At 49.4% G+C, this 25,112-nt stretch overlaps 1 protein-coding gene across 1 annotated transcript; it reads left to right on the top strand.

The window, feature by feature from the left end:
* Nucleotides 1-8: 8 nt before the first annotated feature.
* On the top strand, nucleotides 9-24,604 carry st14 (ST14 transmembrane serine protease matriptase). Its single transcript, XM_030369371.1, has 19 exons — nucleotides 9-215; nucleotides 3,830-3,974; nucleotides 5,738-5,898; nucleotides 7,855-7,925; nucleotides 8,458-8,627; nucleotides 9,738-9,773; nucleotides 10,612-10,840; nucleotides 12,618-12,757; nucleotides 13,380-13,483; nucleotides 14,736-14,845; nucleotides 15,037-15,167; nucleotides 15,673-15,777; nucleotides 16,466-16,573; nucleotides 16,847-16,960; nucleotides 18,099-18,218; nucleotides 18,671-18,851; nucleotides 21,078-21,346; nucleotides 22,913-23,052; nucleotides 23,359-24,604. The coding sequence occupies exons 1-19, from the start codon at nucleotides 189-191 to the stop codon at nucleotides 23,518-23,520; spliced, it is 2,523 nt and encodes an 840-aa protein (XP_030225231.1). The 5' UTR covers nucleotides 9-188; the 3' UTR covers nucleotides 23,521-24,604.
* Nucleotides 24,605-25,112: the final 508 nt, after the last annotated feature.

Raw genomic sequence — 25,112 nt, 5'->3', positions numbered from 1 at the left:
TGGTCCGGGGCCGAAATGAGTGAGGAAGTATCTCCGGGGTGCATACTCCAAACATACGGCTCTGTCCCACTGAGTCGCCCTGTGCTTCAATCCGTTCTGTTCCACGATCAAATCGAGTGGTCTTTAATTGGGGGATTAGAAGGCGGTTCTTCAGGGCTCACCTCAGGAATATTAGTGGTGGTTGAAAGATGTACTCTGCCGCATATACCAACGAGGTGAGTGGAGCTTCTAATTCCTGATCGAGCCAGTAGGGAAAGCCTTTGGTCTATAAATAAATAAATAAATAAATAAACAAATTAACAAATAAATATAATGGTTGGAAACATAAGAAGACGTTTAAAGTCACCCTTTTATTAACGCCTTGAACAATCTAGTGTAGGTCCCTGTAAATATTTCATAAACACTTTGTATTCATGTTTAAGAGGCAGAATGCACCGCATTACTTGTCACTTATTAAGCGCGACTTTTAATGGATGACTCTGTGGACGCGACCTATTCTCACGCCTCCAGGATACCGTCGCAGAAAATACCTTACTTTCTAAGAATGTGCCCTCATCTTTTAGTATCAAAGCCTTTTCCGCCATAGGAAATCACTTACCAGATCTTTCAACGGTCGGTTTAATATTTTATATTTTGTGTGTAACTTCCTATATTTGATTTTCCCTTCCTCTTCTTCCTTTGCAATTAGGAGTCACATGCCTACCCGTATATAGTCAATGTATTTTATCACATGCAATATGGTAAACAAAGTATTCAATATTGGGCCTTGTCTTTTTTTTTAGCTCTGTTCCACAGACGACACTTCCAGGGACATGCAGGATCTTGTTCAGGTGGTCTTGTCCTCCTGCCTTTCGGTCCTCATAGTTTTTGGGCTCGGCTTCAGTTGCGGAGGTTCAGTTTTATAGTTTGGGTTACCACTAATCTACAGTGGGCCTATTCACATTTGGTATTGCAATACAACGTCGAAATCATTATATTGAGCTCATCAATCCCGTTATCCTAAAGTGACTTTTTTTTTTAAAGGGCCCCTATCCATTCTGCTTTTTCCTGACAACGCAAGGTGGACACGCACACCTGTGATGTCACTTACCCTAAGGCATCACTGATATCATTCAAGCCTTTTTGGTGACCCTGAGGCCCCTGAAGGTATAAACAGTGTGTGCACATTGCTTTGAAACCTGCTCTTACCTCGCCGAAGGGGGGGGGGGGCTACTGGTCTTCTCTGACCCTGGCTGGATAATGCTAGATCTGTAAGCGCCCTGTGTGTTTGCCCTTTAGGCACATGGCTCTTCAAGGTATAATGGAAAAATGTGTTTGTACTCTTTAAGGGGGCAACTTATACTACTATATTAAACCATGACCTCTCATTGAGGGAATGTTTGGACTCAAATCACACACATTCTTCGAGATTGGTTGACAAAAGTAATTAAGAGAATGAAGTCATCGAGGAGATTCCACTCTAAACTTGTAGGCCGCCTTTTCTTCTAAACCACTGTTTGTGTGTTGACTGATGGCAGTAGACCCTACCTCATGTATTTAACATAGAAACCTGGTTTTGGATGTCCAAGAAGTCAAAGACTGGTTGACAATTTCATTGCGATGCACATTGCGATGGACGCTTAGAAGAGAAATCCAAAAAGGAAAAGACAACATCAACACATGCTTGTATTCTAACCTTGCAGGCCAGGTAATTTTTTAGTTACAATGCTGGCGACTCAGTAGATCACGGTGGAGGTGTGCATTGGAGCGTGTGTGAAAGCATTCCAGGAAGGAAATAAGTGAGTCATGTAGCAGACCAATGCTGTCATGCAGTAGATGTCATGCTACATGTAGCAGATGTCATGCTACATGTAGCAGATGTCATGCTACATGGAGTAGGCTCATGGTACATGGAGTCGGCTCATGGTACATGGAGTAGGCTCATGCTACATGTAGCAGGCTCATACTACTTGTAGTAGACCTACTATCATGAAGTAGGAGTAACGCTATCATGGAGTAGATGTTGTTTAGTAGATCTCGACTATCGTCTAGTTATTGGCAGTACACAAATTACTGACACACACATAAACTCCCAAGTTGTGTGTTTCAGTTAGATTATGTAAAAAAACTTCCTCATCAAGGTGTTTTGACCTTAAACCCTAAAACCGCAGCTATAACGGATAGCGACTGAACGGAAATCCGTAGTTGTTTGTCATGGCGGGCAGTGTATTCATTAGCTTTACGTTTTAGGGGCTCCCAAAATGTCAAATAGTTACAAGTTCTCGTTATCGCATCATGGTGTTTCTTTACTCCATGGGAAAATGTCGAGGGTAACTAATGGACTCAGCACCTCACACTGTTCCATCAGTGAGTCACCTCCCTGTGGGGAGCTGACTGTGGAGGAGCTTAACAAACGTGTTTAGTAGGATTATTGTCGATATTATTCCAATGACTTATGCCTATGAAAGCTCTATTTATTCCACTACTCTGATTTTGAATGTTTAATGTTTTATTATCTTCTGCCTCTAATTCTCTCTCTAGCTCGTAAATGCCACTCTTCCTGCATTCCAATACCCATACTACCATTCCATTTAGTGTGCAAGAAAAATATTCGGCATGTCCCAATACCCATGGAAAATAGTATGGAAGATTTGTATCCTCTCTCCAGGTGTGTGCCACAGTTCAGGAGTTGTCATGCTCCTGATATTGTTGCGGCAGAGCCACACCCTTTGACTTTACTTCTTACGTTCGCTAGCTGTCAAACTAGTTTGTGTCGGACACTGAAGATTTTTTGTTACACAGTGAAAACGTCAACAAATTGTCATGTGGATACTTACGTCTGTATTGATGAACGTTGGGAATTGAAATACTTTACAGTGGAAACATTTGGAATTACAGTTGAGCATTGGGAGTTTGAATACTTGACACAGTTGAGCATCGGGAGTTTGAATACTGTGCAGTTGAACATTGGCTGTTTGATTACCATACAGCTGAACATTTTGAATTGGCTACTTTCTGGGAGTGGGAAGAGGAGATGAAGATGTGTGATCCTCAGTCTCTCACACAGCGCTCCGTGTGACTGATGTGGCGGAGGAGTACTGTGTGAGCCTCCGGATTCGCTCCTCTCATTCCTCTCACTCTGCTCTGATTGCTGCTGGAGATTCCACTTAGAAAGCCTGTGTGTCAGAGCCGTGTGAGAACAGACCATAATGAGCAGAAGAGCTCATAATAACCAGGAGTTATCTCCCTCCGTATGTAATTGAGGCCCTTCTTGAGGGGGCAGCACGCCTGACAAATAGATTTTATAACAAAGTGATCTCTAATGACCTCGGCTGCTCCTAGCTGGCTGCGGGGCCCTCAATTCATCCTGTAATGATCACTAACTGGCCTAATCACACACACACACACACACACACACACACACACACACACACACACACACACACACACACACACACACACACACACACACACACACACACACACACACACACACAGAGCGCATGAGTGTAGAGTTCTTTGAGCACCAGGCTGCCTGTCTTGGCGGGTGACTGATCTGGTTGGACCTGTTCTGCCCTAGCATGTTGCAAATCGGGGCTGGGTGCAGATCCTAACATGTGTGTTGCTTATTTCTTCTTGGACAAATACGGTGTGTAGGTAGCATTAAAAGAGTCCCGCTGATCACTACAAGATCAAAGCCTTCTCCAACCGCTTCCTGTGGAAATTAAACATGCTCAGTCCAACATTATTAAGTCCATTAATTTGCAATAACTGTTTCATTAATGGTGCATGATGGTTTGGACTATAATGCAGTATTTTTTTTCTAACACGTGTGTGTGTGTGTGTCCAGAACCACCATGCTGAGCGGGTGGACTTCTTGACCAATCGGGATAAGAGTCCGTCGAAGAAGAGGACGACGGGGGTGGTGATCGGCGTTCTGCTGGGCGTCCTGGTCCTGGCCGCCGTCGCCGCCTTCCTCATATGGTTCTTCGCCTGTGAGTGGATGAGCGCCCCCTGGTGTCGGAACATGAAACCTTATATACCCTGGAAACCCCCATGTGTCTGTGGGTGCCTGGGAGTGGTTGGTGTTGGTTAGGAAAGGAGACCGCAGACATGGGGGACTTGAGTCACATGACTTGACTCGAGTCAGACTCGAGTCGCAAATTTGAGGACTTGAGACTTGCTTGACTAACACTGATAAAAGACTCGACTTGACTTTGACTTGGTCTTCATGACTTGAGACTTGACTTAGACTTGAGACAGATGACTCGAAATGACTTTTTTAAAGTTAGATTAAATGTTGGATATGGGATTTGCGATACGCCAGCCGATTTTAAAAATACACAACTCAAATGGTCCTACCCCCTCTCGTTCAACGCTGACTCTGACTCCACCCATTCCAAGAACATGGACGCGCAATCACGCAAACACAGATGCGCGAGAGTGAGCCAGGCTAGCTAGGTTGGAGTTTAGAGTTGTCTTCTAGTGCTAGGTCCAAATGTTGATTAGCTAGTTAGCTAGCTCCAGTAGCTACAGCAGGATAACAACAAACAGAAGGTTGCTCTGGGTCACGAGCTTTGAGTACGTGCACGAAGTGGTCACTCGCGGGGAGCGGGGGAGGGGGAGTGCAGTACGATTTTCATGTCAGTAGGCTACTTCTAACTCAGTGGCTGCAAGTGGGGTATAATAATGATTTCAAGTAATTTTCAAGTAAAATTACACCGTCAGAGCCAGAGCGTCAGACTGGGCTGTTCTCAGCATACCGCAAAAAAATTAAGAGGGTTCAAGTTCCAGTCCCCAAATTCAGTTGAACCACTACCTGGACATTTGTGATGGACAGAGCTGCCTTCAGTTTTGGGCCTATTCGCATAATGGTTTTGGAATGTTTTGAATAGTTTGAGTTATTGTTAATGTTAAGACATTTTTACTGTTAATGTTGAAATAAAACCTTATTAAACCACTCACTCTACCGATTTTTAAATGTGGAAACTGGGTTAGATGATCAGATTTTTGTATGACTTGACTTGTGACTTGCTTGACCTGAGCAATGACTTGACTTGTGACTTGCTTGATTCTCACCACAGTGACTTGGGACTTGCTTGAGACTTGAAGGTTATGACTTGAGACTTGCTTGTGACTTGCACATGAGTGACTTACCCCCACCTCTGGGAGACAGCCCTAGTAGTCTGTAGGAAAGGAGAGAGCGCTGGTAGTCTGTAGGAAAGGAGACAGCGATGGTAGTCTGCAGGAAAGGAGACAGTGTTGGTAGTCTGTAGGAAAGGAGACAGCGCTGGTAGTCTGTAGGAAAGGAGACGCGTTGGTAGAATGTAGGAAACGGGACAGCATTAGTGGTCTTCTGAAGAGAGTCCTCAATGTGTAGTCGAGTGTGGGTTCTTACCCGTTGCAATGTGGTAGCTTCTCTGAGAAGTAACACTGAACCCCATCCATCACAACCCCATCCATCACAGCTCCATCCCCAGCTACGTAATAACATCCCTCCATCACATCCCCTCCATCACATCCCCCCATCACAGCCCCCCATCACAGCCCCGCCTCCATCACCATCCCCTCCATCAAAGCACCTCCATCACATCCGAAGGCGAAGCTTACTGTCTCTGCTGTTCAAACCTTTTATAATGTCCCCTTTACTGTCAAACACACACTCGCTCACAGAACATGTTCCCAAGTTGGAGCGCTCGTTACCTTTGCTGTTCAGACATTCAAAAACGTGTCTTTCACCGTGTGATTCTCCCCTCAGTCAAAGACGCCACAGAAGGCGGGAGAATCAGCAAGCGCCGGGCAGGAGCCGTGCAGGTGTTCAGCGGGCACCTTACGCTGGAGAACGTGGAGTACGATCAGAAGCTGGAGGACACCCTGAGCCCGGAGTTCGGGGCCCTGGCGGATGACCTGGAGGAGATCGTGAGTTGGCTCGGTGTTCCTCTCAGATATTTCCCTACTGACATGATTTAACTTATTTAGCTTCAGATAACAACGGTCTGTGCTGTCAGCTTAGTGAGTGGTTGAATGAGGAAGTAGTGTGTGTGTGGATGAGGCATAGGAAACCACAACCTTAAAGGGGACATATTAAACCACCATCAGTCTACCAGCCTACCCAGTGGACTGAGTAAACGTTGCTCATCTATCCAGCACACATCTAGGTGGACAAGTACTGGGGTGTTTTCAAAAAAAGATTTTAGTGAATCAGTATTTAGTTGCATGAAATTAAATCAAATGTGAAAAACTGTCTGTGCATAAATATGGGTATCCTTGTGATAATGCTGATTTGAATGCATGTACCAACATGTAAAACTGATGACTTGAAACACCAAATTGGTTGGATTAGCTTGTTAAGCCTTCATAGACAGGTGTGTCAAATCATGAGAAAAGGTATTTAAGGTGCATAAATGCATTGTACGTGTCTTTGACTCTCGGCTGCTTTACGGGAAGGCTACAAGAAGCTTTGCCAATGGTTTCAACTGTAAATTTCGACTGTAGGAAATGTTGTCAGGAAATGGAAGGCCACAGGCACAGTTGCAGATAACTTTAGGTCTGACAGACCAAGACAAATATAGCAGAGGCATTGGCGGAGGATTATGCGAATGGTTGCACACATTCCACAGATCACTTCCAAAGACCTGCAGGAACATCTGGCTGCAGATGGTGTATCTGTACATCGTTCTACAATTCAGTGCAATTTGCTCAAAGAACTTTTGTAATGACGGCTGCTGAGAAGGAAGCCCTTTCTGCGCCCAAACCAGAGATATTTTCGCATGGAGAATGCAAAAGCTCATTTAGACAAGCTTTGGACTGATGAGACAAAAATTGATATAACAAAAAGCGCTTTGCATGGCGAAAGAAGATCACTGCATTCCAAGAATAACACCTGCTACGTACCGTGTTAAAGTCGAGGGTCGGATGAATTCAACTGATTCATCAAGATAATGTTCACGCATCAGTCGAAAAGTTACATTTGCGCAGGGGTTGGAAATTCCAACAATGCAGTAACCCTAAACACGGGTCAAATTGTACAAAGGCATTCATGCAGATGGAAAAGTACAATGTTCTGAAATGGCCGTTAAGGGTTAAGAGGGGTTCCCAAACCTTTTCATATGACTGTATATCTATAGATATACAGATATTTTGTAGAAACGGATGTTAGTAAACATAATGCACACATACTTTCAAATATATGCACTATTGAAAATTGTCAAATAATAATGCAGTAAACTTAATTTTGAATAAATTTTCTTCAAACTGAAAACTATTATAATGCAGTAGCGTTGTATCACCACTAGAGGGCAGTGCACTGGCGCTCCAAACGCGTCCGCCCCACTGGCCGCAGTGCTTCCACACCATTTCCGGTGAACAAAGAAAATAATATATTGGTTTAAAGCTTTTAAAATCTTTCCTAAAGCTTTGGTGTCAAGGTTCTTTAAAATACATAGTTCCTCTACGCCTTTTACCTTATTGCATCACATTTTAATAATGTTGATAATACTCTATTCATTTAAACAATATTTATACAAATTGTGATACTTTTTCATCTGATGTATCACTTACTCTTCAAGTTCACTAGTTCCAAATACACAGTGCAGAACAGGACGAGAGTTTGAAGCAGTAATGACTGCTGTCACACCTGTTGAACAACTGTTTTCCCAGCCCACTCGTGGTTTCAGCTAGAGGCTAATCTCTTAATTGCCGATGCCGTGGCCGCATGTCTCTACGCGGCGCTCTGTTTCAAATTCACCTGCTGCTCCGTTGAGCCTTAGCACCATAGGCAGAACGGTGGAAACACCATACATGGGAACACCCTCCATGCCACATTCTTCTCATAATGTCGCTAGGAAATACTAATCTCACATTTCTTACAAACAGATGGCGGCCACTTACAAGAAGGATCCATTCCTCGCCGAATATTACACCAAGTCTGTGATCACCGCATTCAGGTAGGTCTGTCCACCACGGCCCTGGCGCTGTCCTGAGATACTGGTCCTAAATGGTCACTTAACGGATGGTCCTCCATGCGCCTTACTGTGATGGAGATGAGTGTCGTTAGATAGATAGAGATAGATAGATACTTTATTCATCCCCTTGGGGAAATGCAGGTGTGCAGTAGCTCACAAAGTCTGTATAGAGACCTGTTTGTCAATTGTCCAAACCAGTAAAAGTAAATCAAATAAGTCAATAAAAAGTGAGCAATAATGTACATAATTGAAATTGCCTATAAAAAAGAGCCAGAGGAAGATGTCTGGGACGCCTGCAGACATTTACTGCCCGACCTTAATATTATCATTAGACGTATGATTAGAAGTATTATTATTATGAAGGTAGTGTTATTATTGATTGTTATTCAGAAGGTTTCATGGAGTCCTAGATGTGGAGTGTTTCCTTATTTAGAAACAAAATGGCCGTGTTGATACACGCAGCGAAGCGTCTCTACTTGGCCTCACTCCCTGTGCCGTCCCGTGTGTCTCCCAGTGAGGGCGTGGTGGCGTACCATTGGACCCAGTTCGACATCCCGCCCAGCGACCTGGAGGTGCTGCCCGAGTTCACGGAGGAGCTGATCCAGGAGAAGCTCTGGACCGGAGTGCAGGAGCACGGCAGGAAGAGCCGGCAGAACATCCAGATCAAGGAGGTCACCGCCTCGTGTGAGTACAGGGGACTCGCTGGCTCGCTCGCTCACTCCGTCACTCTCTCTCACACTCGGTTCTCACACACACACACACACTCAGGCGCTCGCTCACTCTTTCACTCTCTCACACACTCTCACATTCGGTTCTACCACTTTCACTTCTCACAAACATACACAAACTCAGGCGCGCACTCATTCATTAACACTCGCACTCGCTCCCTTTTTATAACAAGTGTCGGTCCCAGACTGGGAGCAAGGCTGTTATGATTTTCTCGTAGTTGTTGTCATCAGCCCAAATTAAATCATGAACCGTTTACAGACACAATTAATTGGAGGTTCTGTTCCCGAAAAGGAGATATTTAGGTTAAATTTTTTGACAAATATCGGTTGTTTTTGGTTCATTGAATCGAATACGAGCTCTGGTTGAGACTGAATTTAGACTTTATTAAGTTGAAGAACACCGACCACCAGATAACAGCTGGTCCCAACGCTTTATGCCTCTTACTGTTTTCAAACACCCTTTGGTTCGGATCGGGGATGCACAGATTTATCGGCCGTACGTCGGTATTGGCCTATCGGAAAATAAGATGCCATTCAGCGATGGCATTGTCCGATGGTTATCGGTTGTGTCTCATCGATTTTGTCATGTGAAAGGTTATATTGGAGGTCGTTTCATACATGTCTATGAATAAATGTGTGCTCATTCGGTGATGCTGTGTTGAACAGCTGCAATGCTTTAGAACCCTTTTCTAAAAAAAATATATTTCTTAGTTTCCCGGGCACAAAAGGGAGCATAAGTAACAACAAAACAACTTAATAAAAAAACAAACAAAAATAAATAAAGTAAATACCAGCCAAATTGTTATTTCAAACATTGGTATCGTATCCCCAGCATTCCCTAATGTGCTTCCCTCCCTCCACGCAGCGGGAGGAAGTGGCACAGAAAAGAAATACAAAGTGCAACCCAAATATTTGAATCCCTGTGCATCAAATCTTACCTCCTGCGTAGCGTGGTGACATGTCCTTACCTCTCCCTCTGCATCCCTCCCCCTCCTATACGACTCCCTCCCTCCCTCCCTCCCTCCCTCCCTCCCTCCCTCCCTCCCTCCCTCCACCTTGTCTCCAGACACGGATCCTCGGATGGCCAGGAATTCCAGAGCACGTGAGTGGAGCCTTCAATCACCCTGCTGCTGTAATGTTCCAGCTGGGTAGACTTCTCCACTCTTCCCTCTCCCTCCCTCCCTCCCTCCCTCCCTCCCTCCCTCCCTCCCTCCCTCCCTCCCTCCCTCCCTCCCTCCCTCTCTCCTCCCATCCCTCCCCCTCCTCCTCCCCTGCCAGTCTGATGCTGCGGCAGCAGTCAGAGATCGAGTTGCCAGAGCCAGCCCTCGTCTCTCTCTTCCCATCCCTCAATCTCTCTCTCCAATCTCTCTCTCCCATCTCCCTCCCCCATCTCCCTCTCCATCTCTCCCTCCCCATCTCTCCCTCTCTCTCGCCCATCTCCCTACCCATCTCTCTCCCATCTCCCTCCCCATCTCTCTCCCCATCTCTTTATCTCTCCCACTTCTCTCCCTTTCACTCACAACTCTTCCCATCCCTCCCATTTCCCCCAGTCTCTCTCCCAGTCTTTCCCTGTGTGCCAGTGATGTATAGCTCAGGTGTGATTGCTGCAACGTTGGATTCTGATTAGTATGCATTGCTTAATACAACTCCCTAGCTTTTAATTCCTCCAGTAGTTGACACACTCTGTTTACTCCGCATGTGATGTCTCTATGTAAATATGTGGGGCTGTGATTTAGCCTCCGCGCTCCGGTAGCCTGCTAGCATCGCATCACAAACAGGACCGACGCGCCCGTATGCATGAGGACTTTAACTACCTTGATAAAAAAGAAAGCGCTGACTGGTCAAATTGAGGCGTAGCCCAAACCCATAAATACCAGTGATTGATTGACTAACCCCCCACAACCCCCCCCCCCCCCCCCCCCCCCCCCCCCCCCCCTTAGAGGAGTGCTTCTCCCGCCTGGAGGCCACAGACGTCGTGCAGGCCTTCCATTCCCCGGGCTTTCCCGTGAAATACCCGGCCAAGTCACGCTGCCAGTGGCAGATCCGCGCGCCGGAGAACCACGCCATCTCCCTCCGCTTCACCCAGTTCCACGTGGAGGACGACTGCTCCAACGACTTTGTCTCCATCTACGACTCGCTGAGCCCCGACAGCTCTCAGGCCATCACAGAGTGAGTCTTTACTGGGGAGGGGGGAGAGGTGATGAGGGCGTGGTCGCGAGGGTGTCTAGGGCTATAGGGGAGAACTCGGTTTATCAGGGGGGCTCAGGGAATGGCCAACCTCGTTCTAGGCGTTCTCCTCGTTCTCCTTGTTCCAGGCGCACTCGCGGTTCCAGGCGCTTTCCTCGTGTCAGGCATTCCAGGCGTTCTCCTCGTTCTCCTTGTTCCAGGCGCCCCCTTTCCAGGCGCTCTCGCGGTTCCAGGCGCTCTCCTCGTTCCAGGCCTTCCAGGCGTTCTCCTCGTGCCAGGCGTTCTCCCCGTGCCAGGCGTTCTCCTTTGTCCAGGATTTAGTCAGTTGATCAATGGGGTCGGTAGGGACTAAAGCTACAGTCCCTCCTAAAGTGCAGAGAAGATGTAGTCGATGGGACTCTCTCCCAGCCCAGGTTATGGGACGGGGCCTTCGGGGTAAACTTCCAGAAGTACTTCCTGAAGTAGACTTTCTAATGTTCAGCTGTGATTATGATAATGACCCAATTCAGATCAATGGCGGGAGTATTTTTAGATCCAAGTTATTAGTGTTTGACCAGAGGGGGAGTGTGGATCTGAAAGGCGGATGTGCGAATGGAAGCGCTCCCCTTTGTTCTTCTGGCTGGTCCCATTGTCGCCCTAAGCCCGACTCTCTGGCTCTCCGTTTGAACAAGGGGAACGGACTCGCGCTCCCCGTGATCAGAGCGTGGGGGACGGAGAACGCATCAGGAATATTCCAAGAGGAAAGGCCGCAGCAAGCGCTTTGTGTGGCGCTCCGACGCGGGGAGGATCGCGTGAGATTGAGCCGTTTCTGTGTCACTGTGGAAATATGTTCCACTTCATTCATCTCACTGCATCCGTGATCACATCGTCCTCCCCTCTTCTTCTGTGGTCGGCCCCGGTGTCTTGGCGCCGGCAGGGGTCCCGGCTCGTGTCCCCGTTGTGTGGTTCACTTTTTGGGCCGCCGTGTGTTGTCAGTTCGGTGGAGGAAGGAAGAAAATAAAAAAGACCCCCTCTTGAAATCCCATCAGGGCTGCCAACCTGCTGCTGTCTGATAGGAGGGGGAGGGATGGAGGCTGGAGGGGAGGGAGGGAGGGAGGGAGGGACAGGAGGCTGTAGGGAGGGAGGGAGGGAGGGAGGGAGGGAGGGACAGGAGGCTGTAGGGAGGGAGGGAGGGAGGGAGGGAGGGAGGGACAGGAGGCTGTAGGGAGGGAGGCGGTTGAGAGGGGAGGGTTGGAGGGAGGAGAGGCGGGAGGGTGGAGAGGGAGTCGTGAGGAGCGGATGGGGGGAGGGAGGTGGGGGGGAGGGCCGGGAGACAGGAGGGTGGGGAGGGAAGTCTAGGGGGAGGGAGTTAGGGAGGGGAGGGAGGGAGCTTGTCTCTCTCCCTAGTGCTGCATGACTAGCTGCTGCAAGGCAATTTCAAGCCCCTTCGCCAAACACAAACACGGGTTACCAGGCGATGCACACGGTTTCATATTGTTGTTGAGCGTTCCGGCTTATTCAAGGTGACACAGGGTTTATGAAAGCCCTAATGTAATAGTTCGTAACGACGTTATCCCGGTGCAGGTAGATGTATCGCTCACCGAACTTTGAGCTAATTTACCCGTTTGACTTTGAAACTCTCCGGCAATCGCTTTCTGCCCCCGGCGAGAGAGTTCCCCTCTGTTAACCCCTTCATCTGCGGAGCTCCAAACAAATGTTTTCTCCGACCGTTTGAAGCCAAGCTGAAGCCTTGTTTTATCTCCTCCTGCCCGTCTCCCAGGAAGTGTGGTCAGAGACCTCCCAGCAACCCTCTCCAGGTGGTCTCCTCCAGCAACATCCTGCTGGTCAACCTCATCACCGACAGCTCGACCCAGAGGCCCGGCTTCAGGGCTGAGTACAGCCTGATACCGATATCCACACGTAATGCAGCCGCACGCACGCACGCACGCGTGCACGCACGCGCGCACGCACGCACGCACGCATGGCCAACGAACAAACGCACGCATGCACACACATACGCATGCACGCACACATGCACGCACGCACGCATGCACGCACGTATGGCCAACGAACAAATGCACGCATGTACGCACGCATGTATGCACGCACGCACGTACGCATGGCAAACGCAGGCACTCTTGCACGCTTGTATTCACGCACGCAAGCAAGCATGTTCTCACACAAGCACCCCCACATGTATGCAAGCACGCTCAACACACACGCACGTCGACACACACACCTGCATGGCCAACACACACACATGCATGCACACACACACGCACGCACACGCCCAACACACACACGCACACACATACACACGTCCAACACACGCCCCGGCCAACACACACACACACACACAACAGAGTCTGCCCACCCAGTACCACGTCTTACTGCGGCGCCTCCCAGCGATGTATTGTGTTTATGGCCTCTCCCGTCACCGTGGTGACACGTAGCTCATTATCCAGTACCCCCCCCCCCCCCCCCCCTTCCACCCGCCGGCCCACCGCCCAATTTAAAAAGGTGTCATATTTTATTTTCTCAGCCAAAAGCTGCGGAGGCCTGCTCACGAACGTCCAGGGTGAGTTCAGCTCCCCTCACCATCCCAGCTTCTACCCCCCCGCCCTGGACTGCAAGTGGACCATTCAGGTTTGGCCCACTCCTCCTCCTCCTCCTCCTCCTCCTCCTCCTCCTCAGCCTCAGCCTGCCAGGAGAGAGAGAGAGAGAGAGAGGGAGCCCGGGATAGATGGATAGAGAAGGAGGGGGAGAGACAGAGAGGGAGACGGGGAAAGAGGGAGGCAGAGAAAGAGTGTGGGAGGGAGACGGGGATAGAGGGAGACAGAGAGAGAGAGGGAGAGGGGGATAGATAAATAGATAGATAGAGAGGGAGGGAGAGAGGGAGCCGGGGATAGAGAGGAGGGAGACGGGGATAGGGAGAGAGTGTGCTGAGACAGCAGTGCTGAAGCCAAGCTGCTCAGCACCTCCTCTATCTTCATCTGTCAGCCTGCCTCCTCCTCACCCTCTCCCTCACCTCCTCTCCCTTTCCTCCTCTTCTTCCTCTCCTCCCCTCCTCCCTTTCCTCCTCCTCCTCTCCTCCCTGTCCTCCTCTTCCTCTCCTCCTCCTCTTCCTCTCCTCCTCCTCTCCCTGTCCTCCTCCTCTGTTGCTGGTGTTTTTGCCGTGGCCAGAGCCATGCTGCAGTGCTCTGTTTTCACTTCCGTCAGCTTTTCTCCGTCTCTCTCTCTGTCTCCCTCACCCTCTCTCTCTCCCCCTCTCTCCCTCACCCCATGTCAGAACGTGGTGGTGGCTTTTTCCATTTAATTGAACACATGCGTTTAACACGTTTGTCCATGTGACATGTCTGTGCTCATGCGCGGTGTAAACTCCTTGCAGTCTGGTTGGGGAGTACACGCGCATGTTGCATGATTTGTAATGGTGTGGATGTGAGTAGATGTGCATGGTTTAGGATGTGAGAAGATGTGCAAGAGTTAAGATGTGAGAATATATGCATGGTTTAGGAAGTGAGTAGAAGCGCATGGTTTAGGATGTGAGAAGAAGTCCACGGGTTAGGATGTGAGAAGATGTGCATGGTTTAGGATGTGAGAAGATGTCCACGGGTGAGGATGTGAGAAGATGTGCATGGTTTAGGATTTGAGAAGATGTCCACAGGTTAAGATGTGAGAAGATGTGCATGGTTTAGGATGTGAGAAGGCATGCATACTTTAGGATGTGAGAAGGCATGCATGCTTTAGGATGTGAGAAGGCATGCGTGCTTTAGGATGTGAGAATATGTGTTTCCGGATGTGTTATGACGGGCATGTTTCAGGATGTGAGAAGAGGCGTTTCTGGATGTGTTTCAACGGGCTTCTGGATGTGAGCAGGCATTCCCATTTGTTCTCCTAGGTCGCCGCTGGGCAGAAGGTGCGTGTGAAGTTCAACATGTTCCGGATGAAGGAGCCGGGGGTGGATGTGCGCGAGTGTCACAAGGACTACGTGGAGGTGATGGGCCGCAAGTAAGTGTGTGTGTGTGTGTGTGTGTGTGTGTGTGTGTGTGTGTGTGAGGTGCCTCGCACACACACACACAAACTGCTGCTGACGAGCCGGCTGTCGCTGTTTGTGATCCACTCCGCCGTCGGTGTGTGTGTATGAATCGTTGTGTGCTGCTCTGGGTAAAAGCCTGTGCTGAACGTAAAACGTGTCCCAGGTACTGCGGAGAGCTGTCCTCCCTGTCTCTGACCAGCCCCACCAACACGATGGACATCTCCTTCCACTCGGACGAGTCGTACACGGACAAGGGATTCATCGCCACCTACAACGCTTTCAACCCCAAGGACCGTGAGTTCTCAGAGACCCCCCCCCCCCCACCCCCAACCGCACAGCCATAGCTCACGGGCTTGTAATGTCCCCCACGTGAAATGTGTGTTGGAATTGGGGAGGAGGAGATGGTGGATGGTGATGGGGAAAGAAAGAGAGAGCAAGAGAGAGCGAGAGGGACCCAGAGACAGACAGAGGATTGAGGGTGTGTGGGAGAGTAAACAGTCAGATGAAGCTGTCCACAGACTGCAGTGCGATGACACTGGCTAATCACCAGTGAGCCTCTCCACGGGCCCGCCTGTGTCAGTCAGGCCCACTTGGGTTCCCTCGCCCGCTGCCCCGTCTGATCTAAATGGTTTGTAATTGCCCCGATCAACTGGGACACGCAAATGGCTGCATGACTGATGGGGACATATTTAAGTTGTCACTCTCGGTTCACACCCCCACCACCCCATCGTCGCCCTCTCTCCATCCGTCCATCCCCCTCCCCTCATCTCTTTCCTGTCCTTATTGTTGTTGTGACCAGCTTGCCCCGGCCTGTTCGCCTGTGCGGTCGGAATCTGCATCGCCAAAGACCTGAAGTGTGACGGCTGGAACGACTGTGGTGACATGAGTGACGAGATGGACTGCAGTAAGCACTGACACAGACTCACTCACTCACTCACTCACTCACTCACTCACTCACTCACTCACTCACTCACTCACTCACTCACTCACTCTCACACATACTCACACATACTCACTCGCTCATTCACTCACTCACTCTCACACATACTCACTCACTCACTCACTCACTCACTCACTCACTCACTCACTCACTCTCACACATACTCACTCACTCACTCTCACACATACTCACTCACTCACTCACTCTCACACATACTCACATTCACTCACTCACTCACTCACTCACTCACTCACTCACTCACTCACTCACTCACTCACTCTCACACATACTCACTCACATTCACTCACTCACTCACTCACTCACTCTCACACATACTCACTCACTCACTCACTCACTCTCACACATACTCACATTCACTCACTCACTCACTCACTCACTCACTCTCACACATACTCACTCACATTCACTCACTCACTCACTCACTCACTCTCACACATACTCACTCACATTCACTCACTCTCACACATACTCACTCTCACAAACTCACTGTCACTCACTCACACACTCACTCACTCACTCTCATACACACACGCACCCCTACAATCCCTTGTCTTTCTACTCTCCTGTGTGTACTTCCTTCATTTGAAGGATTCCTCTGAATGATTGGACCAACTCTAACTTGCCCCCCCAGAGTGTGAGAAGGAGCAGTTCGCCTGTGACAACGGCATGTGCAAACCCAACTACTGGGTGTGTGACCGCGTCAACGACTGTGGGGATGACAGTGACGAAAAGCAGTGCAGTAAGTGACTCCTGTCCGTTCAGTCTCTCTCCCGTCTCTTTTTGGTCGCCTGTTTCTCTCAGATCTCTCTCCAGTCTCTCATTGCTAATGCTTAGCTAATAATGTTAACATAAAAGGTGCATCATGTGCAGACATTACCTCATCAGTAATGGAACCGTGTGCCTCTTAATCACACTCGCGCACAAACACATTTGTTTGTGTGGTTACTTTTCAGCATGATTAACCATTGTGTGTGTGTGTGTGTGTGTGTGTCTGTGTGTGTGTTGTTCCCAGGCTGTGGCGACAACGAGTGGCGCTGTGGTGACGGAACGTGTGTCCCGCAGGACGTTGTTTGTGACACCAGGAAGGACTGTGAGGACGGCAGTGATGAGGCCTCCTGCAAAGTTTGTACGTTTCCACAAGCTAACTTCTCTATGGGTAGCTAGCTTCCCTCTATGGGTAGCTATTCCCAGAAAGGGTCCTATGTTCCCAGGTATGTATGTGACGGGGGAACATAGGACCCTTTTTCAAAAAAGGGGTCCTCTGTTCCCCGAGAGGGGAACATGGGAACAGGGAAACATAGAACCCTTTTTCAAAAAAAGGGTCCTATGTTCCCCGGTCTTTTACTTTCTCCACCACTACTGCCAAATTCAGGCCGAGATATCCACCATTGCATGTCTTTACCTTTTGAGGAAGAGGGAGAGACGTCGGAGAACCCGACGCAGTCTATTGATAATATTGTAATGACCACGGAAGAGGCAGTGAATGAAGCATTGATTAGACAGAGATTTATTAGATAGGCCTATCTAATAAACCGTTGCAACATGGTTTACCGTAAACCATAGGAATGCCGTTAAACAAACCCCGAGAAGCCCAATCCCTACGAGAGCTCCCCGCGCTACGGCCATCCGGATGCGCACAGAGCTTTTGGCCGTGATATTATATATACAATTATATACAATTATATACTATTATATATAGAGCTCCGGGAGTCGCAAACGGCAACAATCACTTTCTCCTCCATGCTGCGGTTCACCCCGGACTGCACTGAACTGAGTTGGCCGGTTGAACGCTGATTGGCTGTTACGTTACACATGTCACTCAGTGGCCACGCTGTTGAACGCTAATTGGCTATCATCACGCGAATGTCGCGTCAAACTTTTAATATTTTTAAAGATTGATAGATTGCGGGGAACATAGGACCCTTTTCTGGAAAAGGGTCCTATGTTCCCCGCAACAGTGGGGAGTATAGGACGAAAATAGTAGTTTTGCCATCACTACATTCTAAAGTTTGGCTTGATTTATTGTTCTCCCTCTTTTGCACACCAATTCTCTCTAAAATATAAGACACTCGTACAGTACTTCTTTCTGTTGAACATATCAATGTTATGATATGTATGTTCATTAAATGAAGCCTCCTTCACCACGAAGCGATCAACTGACCCCGTAGCAGTTCACCATTCGGCTGCCATCTTGATCCAAAAAGTAGAAGTTACTCTGTGCTGAGTCTGCTACCTCCCTCCTCTCCCCCTCTCTCCCCCCCCAGCCCCCGGGATCTGTTCAGACTACAGCTTCACGTGTAAGGACAAGAGCTGTGTGAACAAGGTGAACGCAGAATGCGACCGAGTCGCCGACTGCTCTGATGAAAGCGACGAGACGAACTGTGGTAAGAGAATCACCTTCCCATTTTCTCTCTCTCCCCCTCTCTCTCCCTTCTGACTGCAGTGCTTCTAGCATCACCTCATCTGGTTGGGAACTGAATGTGAGCACAGTTTGAGAAAGTGCGAACTCCTCTGCTCGGCGTGAAGCGATTTCTAGAAAGTTCTGGTGGCCCCGGGGCGTGTCAGGGCTGTTTATTTATTCCTCTTTCACTCTTGACAATTCTGACACTTTTTTTGGTTTCGCTTTTTTCCGCCGGAGGGTCTTGACTGTTTTTATTTTGGTCTGTTTGTCTGTCTGTCTCTCCCCTCTCCCTATTCATCTCCCGCTCTCTCCCCTCTGCCTCTTGCTCTCGCTCTCCCCCTCTCCCTCTCCTCTCTCTGTGTCTCTCTGTGTCTCTCTCTCTCTCTCTCTTTCTCTTTCTCTTTCGCTCTCTCTCTCTCTCCCGCCCTGTGGCAGACTGTGGTATCAGACCCTACAAGCTGAACCGCATCGTGGGGGGGCAGAACGCAGAGCTGGGGGAGTGGCCCTGGCAGGTGAGCCTTCACTTCAAGACCAGGGGTCACACGTGCGGAGCGTCCATCATCTCCGACCGCTGGCTGCTGTCGGCGGCCCACTGCTTCAAGACCATCAGTCCAGAGTGAGTCCAATGAGAATACTAAAACAACACACCATTCACTACACACTGCTTCAAGAACGTCAGTCCAGAGTGAGTCCAATGAGAATACTAAAACAACACACCATTCACTACACACTGCTCTCAGGCCACCAGTCCAGAGTGGGTCCAACGTCAACATTGATAACACCCATCGGTACACACACGCTGCACTGTTCACCACACTCACTCCTAGACCTCCAGCCCATAGTGAGTCCAACATAAACACTATCCTAACAGACTCCTCACTTCACACTGTTCCTTGACCTCCTGGGTATACCCATGCTGCCTTGTGCGCGATTTCATTTCACGCTGCTAGGGAGCCTGGATTCCATGGATCCGATTTTCACCTGAGATAGGGATCCAATCACAGAACGGGGAGGGACGGCAAGACGATGACGATGTCTATGCGACACACCCATCGCCTTCTTCCTCATCGAATTTCTGTCGCTCTACATGCGTCTTCTGGTATAATTGATAGGATTGGCTAAATACAGACTCGTATGATAGACATTCGTAGCGCCCAATAAAGGGCTGCGGGCAATCGTAAACCACGCCACAAATATGAGAAAAGGAATGTGTGGTTCCTAGACCTCTCCTCTTCTCAATGTAGATTGAGATGAGGTCTGGCGTTAGCCAGGCTACCTCCAGCCCTTTGTCAGTCCAATGTGAACACTATGATAACACACTGTTCACTACACACACTGCACCATTCAGTACACACTGTTTCTGGACCACCAGAACACTATTATTATTACACACCATTCACTAAAAACTGTGGCTGGAGCCCCAGAGTTTTATGATAACAAACCATTCACTACACACTGCACCATTCACTGCAACACAACAGCACAATAGCGTCATTCGCTGTGATTTAGTCAAACGCGTTTGGTTTATTTGTTTGTACAGAGAACAAGCTGTGCTCTCTATTGTTCTATTATTCATCGCATTATTATTCATTATCCCACGATCTGATTATGCAGGATCCTTTTTATCTATTTAAAAAGATTCTGTGGGGAGGAAAATAATAATATTTTGCACAGCAGCGGACCATTTATGTGCAAATGACACGTCTGAAAACGAGCCCTCGACGAACAACCTAATTAAAAATAAGATTTAGGCGAGGGGCTCGTTCGTCTGAAGGTGTAGTTCACGTAGTGGCCTGTAGGTGGAGCACTAGCTCTGTCTGACCTCGTTCTCCTGCGAACACAACCGAGCTCGGAATCAGCGAGGCAACACTAGAAAGCATTTCATCAGCTGGGCTTTTCACCAGTGCTGGTGCCGTTTGGGTCGGAGGAAAATGTTTTAATATTGCTCAAATATATGTAATACGTATAATACTAACATCATTATATTGGGTTTAACATGACATGTATCTGAATTTGCTGTAACTTTGGATTAAAGCACTTGCTGGATTACCTAGTAGTACACAGTGGCGCCTCTGGATATAGACCTGCATGTGGGTCGGGAACATGTGCGGGAACATGTTTCCACACACGTGTTGATAACTAAAATGAGGCACGGTACCCAGTCTGGTCTTGGCCTATCAGCCTATCAAACCTCATTCTCGTCGTACCTCATCCTATTGATGATTGGTTCTATCATACCTCTCCCTAGTGCTGATTGGTCCTTTCGTACCTCACCCTAGTGCTGATTGCTCAGGAGGTAGAGCAGGTCGCTTTGTAAATGGAAGTTTGCTATCTCGATCCCCGGCTCCTCCTAGCTGTCGAGGTGCAAGGCACCTCACCTGACTGCTCCCGAAAGGCTGGCCGTCGCCTTGCATGGTTGACTCCGCCGTCGGTGAGTGATTGTGTGTATGAATGGTTGTAAGTTGCTTTGGATAAAAGTGTCTGCAAAATCCCCTAAATGTAAATGCTGATTGGTTGCGTAGCATTTGAACAATTCTGGAGAGACTAACGTGGAGCTGGCCCCAGAGATCCAGATGGTCTCTATGGGCTGGTGGGGCCCAGTGCCACAGACTCACACCGGCAACCTCAACCCCACGCACACACACACACACCTCCACAAGCCAACGCACTCCCCACAACACCACGTGCACACACAAACATGAACAGAAAGTGAATCGGGAGACCACTTGATCAACCTGACCTCTCGCACCCTCCCCTCCACTCTTCCCCGCCTCACCCCTCCTCACCCCTCCTCACCCCTCCTCTCCCCGCCTCACCCCTCCTCTCCCCCCCTCACCCTCAGGAACCACATGGCGTCCAGCTGGCAGACCTACAGCGGCATGCAGGACCAGACCAAGCAGGCCGGGGTGGAGCGGCGGGGCCTGAAGACCATCGTCAGCCACCCGGACTACAACCCCATGAGCTACGACTACGACATCGCCCTGCTGGAGCTCAGCGAGCCGCTGACCTTCAGCAACACCATCCACCCCGTGTGCCTGCCCGCCCCCTCCCACGTCTTCCCCGCCGGCCTTCCGTGCTGGGTCACTGGCTGGGGCACGCTGCGGGAGGGAGGTAACGGAGGGGCCGGAACGCGCACTGAACTATAGATGTAGAGAGATGGATCTGTGCATGCACCCATTTACATCTATAGATATAGAGAGATAGTTCTTTACAGGAACTGATCTATGGAGAGATAGGTCTATGCATGCACCCATTTACATCTATAGATATAGTGAGATGGATCTTTACATGCACTGAACTATAGATATAGAGAGATAGATCTATGCATGCACCCATTTATATCTATAGATATAGGGAGATGGATCTATACATAGACTCATGGATCAGTACAGATAGATAAATCAATCCAAAGATGGATACGATACGCAGGGCCGTAGCACCAAATCCTGGGCCCCTATAGTATAGGTACTGATGGGCCCCCCTGCGCCAGGTTGTTGATGGGGGGGGGGGGGGGGGGGGGGGGGGTCCGGAGCGATTGTTGACGGGGGGGGGGGGGGGGGGGGGGAAGCGACTGTTGACGGGGGGGGGGGGGGGGGGGGGGGGAAGCGACTGTTGACGGGGGGGGAAGCGACTGTTGACGGGGGGGGGGTGGGGGGTAAAAAGAAAAAAGCTAAAATATATATATATTTTTTTTTGGTCATGGGCCCCCCCCTCTGCCTTGGGCCCCCCCACAACTGTCCCCTTTGTCCCCGCAGTCCGACGGCCCTGACGATACGTATAGATAGACATTGATTGATGGATGTAGTGTTCTTTTTGTGTGTGTGGTGTTGTTTTTTGCTCTAGTTGCTATGAGTGACCAGCATTTTGTTTAATTCCTATTTGTTTCCTTCTCAGTGGTGTACATTTGTAACATAATAATACCATATTATAGTATATCATTAATGTGGGGATAGTATAAGGCCCACCTCTTTTCATCTTCTCATGAAGAACTACCATCCTCTTCATCATCGTATCTGCTCATCCCATGATGCCCCCTCCCAACCTTCAGTCCTAATCATCCCTCTCTCCCATCATAACATCTCCCCCCTTCAGTCCATCTCTCCCCCATCATAACACATCTTCTCCCTCTCATCTCTCTCCCCCATCATAACACATCTCCCTCACATCTCCCCCCCCCCCCCCCCCCCCTCCTCTCTCTAATCACCTCCATCATGCTCAGGCCCCTCCCCCCCAGGGACGCCACTTACCCCTTCATTAGGCGACTGCTAATCCTGCCCATTAGCTCCTTTGATGTTCGGGAGAACAGAGAGGTCATGTGACTCCACCAGTGACCCCCTTTCGATTCCTGGAACACTCACTCACTCACTCACTCACTCACTCACTCACTCACTCACTCACTCACTCACTCACTCACTCACTCACTCACTCACTCACTCTCTCTGTCTGTGACTTACTCCCTCACTCACTCAATGTGTCTCACTTTCTCTTTCACTCAGTCTGTCTCTATTTCTGTCTCTATCTGTCTGTCTGACTCCCTCACTGTCCCTCTCTGTCCGTCCGTCTGTCGGTCTCTGTTTCTGTGCCCTCTGTCTCTCTAGTTCCGTATGTCCGTCTCTTTATTTATTTCTGTCTGTCTGACTCACTGTCTGTCTCTCTCTCTCTGCGCCCCATCGACAGCCATGCGTGCTTCCAGGCTGCTCCAGAAGGCGGAGGTGAAGATCATCAATGACACGGTGTGCAACGTGGTGACGGAGGGCCAGGTCACCTCCAGGATGCTCTGCAGCGGCTTCCTGTCAGGAGGGGTCGACGCCTGCCAGGTGAGACTGCACCCTAGCCCCGCCCCTAACCCCACCCTTCTCCGGACACACCTTCTGATGGCGGCATTGTCGGCTGGCCTCATGTCTTGAAGCTGAACTGAACTCATACCGTTTGTTTTGTCTCTCTCTGCTCTCTCTCTGTCTCTCTCTCTCTCTCTCTCTGTCTCCCTCTCTGTCTCTCTCTGTCTCTCTCTCCCTCTCTGTCTCTCTCTCTCTGTCTCTCCGTCTCCCTCTCCCTCTCTGTCTCTCTCGCCGTCTCTCCCTCTGTTTGTCTGTCTCTTCTGTTCCTCTCTCTCCGTTCCCCAGGGTGACTCCGGCGGGCCCTTGGTGTGTTTCGAGGAGAGTGGGAAGTGGTTCCAGTCGGGCATCGTGAGCTGGGGGGAGGGCTGCGCGCGCCGCAACAAGCCCGGCGTGTACACCCGCGTCACCAAGCTGAGGGACTGGATCAGGACCACGACCGGGGTGTGACCCCCCCCCCATGTAGGCAGACCCCAGGGGGGCTCCAGACCCGTCTCTCCAGACCAGTCTCAACACGGTCTAATCATCCAATCAGGGACGGGGGGGCTTCTCGACCGAAAGAACACTTTGATTAGGCTTCATAGCCCCCCATTGAGACTTTGTTCTAGCCATTAGCTTGCCATGTTTCGGACATTTTCTCTTATTTTGAACAAAGAAATATGTGTATTTAGAGACACCCCCCCCCCCCCCCAATCCACCACAAAGAATGCCTTATCCAACCAAACCTGAATGCCTTATCTGTCCATGCTCGGGTATGGCCAATGATAGTTGAGACCTTTTTTTTTTAACTTGTATACGTTTTTCTATTTATGTAATGATTCGACTCCATTCTGTGTGATGGCACCAGTGTGGACAGGTCCCATCAGGTATCCCACACTGGCCCACCCACTGATCCCAGTGATGCGCTGCTAAGCCCCGGACATTATTGGGTGTGAGGGGTCAGGTGACCGCTCCCTGGCCCGGGATCAGTGCTTCTACCCCAGCCTCAGAGTCTGGATGCACTGCTGGGCGCTGCGATGCCTGTCTGCACGCGGAGCTCTGACCGGGGGTCCCCATCTCCCCGTTGGGAGCTCCAACCAACAAACTAGGTTTTTTTTTTTACGAGAGGCCAAAGAAATTGATAGGGTTGTTTTTTCCTTTATTTATTCTCTTCCTTTTTATTTTGTCGTTTTTTCATGCCAAATTTTTAATCAGAGATTTAACCCATATTTGATTGAATATGATTTTACTCATATTTTACCATGGATGTAATTAATATATGAATATTGAAATATCAATACTCCGGTATTGTTTTTTTATCGCAAATTGCGTAGGGGACCTTTGTGTTGTGTAAATGTGGATTGTCTAACACAACATGACGGCGCCTTGTGTTGTTAGTACGCAGGTTAAGGGGCCTTCTTCAACATGTCGATTGTTTGTTTATTTGTTTATTTTTCCCAGGGATGAATTTTAATGGCTTCCAGTGTGTTTCTATGTGTAATGTTTTAATACGAGCCGATTTAATGAGAATAAACGAGCAGGATCAGAATGTTAAGTGGCCGCTAATTAGACGACGGTATAATGTATCTGCGATACGAGCTCATCCAGCCAGCGTGCTTGTTATGTTGTTGTGTTTTGAAACGTCCCTTATGTGAGACCTGCTCTCCTCACGTGGGGGGGGGGGGGGGGGGTTGGCTTGGTGTGAGGTACTCCCCCCCCCCCCCCCCCCCAGGTTAACCGTGTTCGTCTGCCTGGGCAATCGGTGAGGTTAGGAAGTGGGCGTTGGGAGGCTTCATGTGTGGGGGAGGGAGAGAGGCGGTTGGGAGAGGGAGAGGTATATACTCCTCTTGCCTCCCCCAGGTAAACCGGGCCAGTCCTTGTACCTGGGCAACCGCATCCTATTAGCCCAGGAAGAGGGCTTGGTGCCATCGTGGGGGAGGGGGCTACATGCGTAGGGAGAGAGGGGGATGAGTGAGAGGAGAGACGGCACGAGAGGGGGTCCTCATTTGTCTTCATTAAAAAGCACCGCTGGGGGTAAAAGAAAATCAACAAAGACAGCGGTG

Source organism: Gadus morhua, chromosome 11 (genome assembly GCF_902167405.1).
Source record: "Gadus morhua chromosome 11, gadMor3.0, whole genome shotgun sequence".
In the NCBI taxonomy this organism is placed as follows: domain Eukaryota; kingdom Metazoa; phylum Chordata; class Actinopteri; order Gadiformes; family Gadidae; genus Gadus; species Gadus morhua.
The sequence above is the reverse complement of the archived record's forward strand: the minus strand, read 5'-3'. Positions and strand labels throughout refer to the sequence as shown.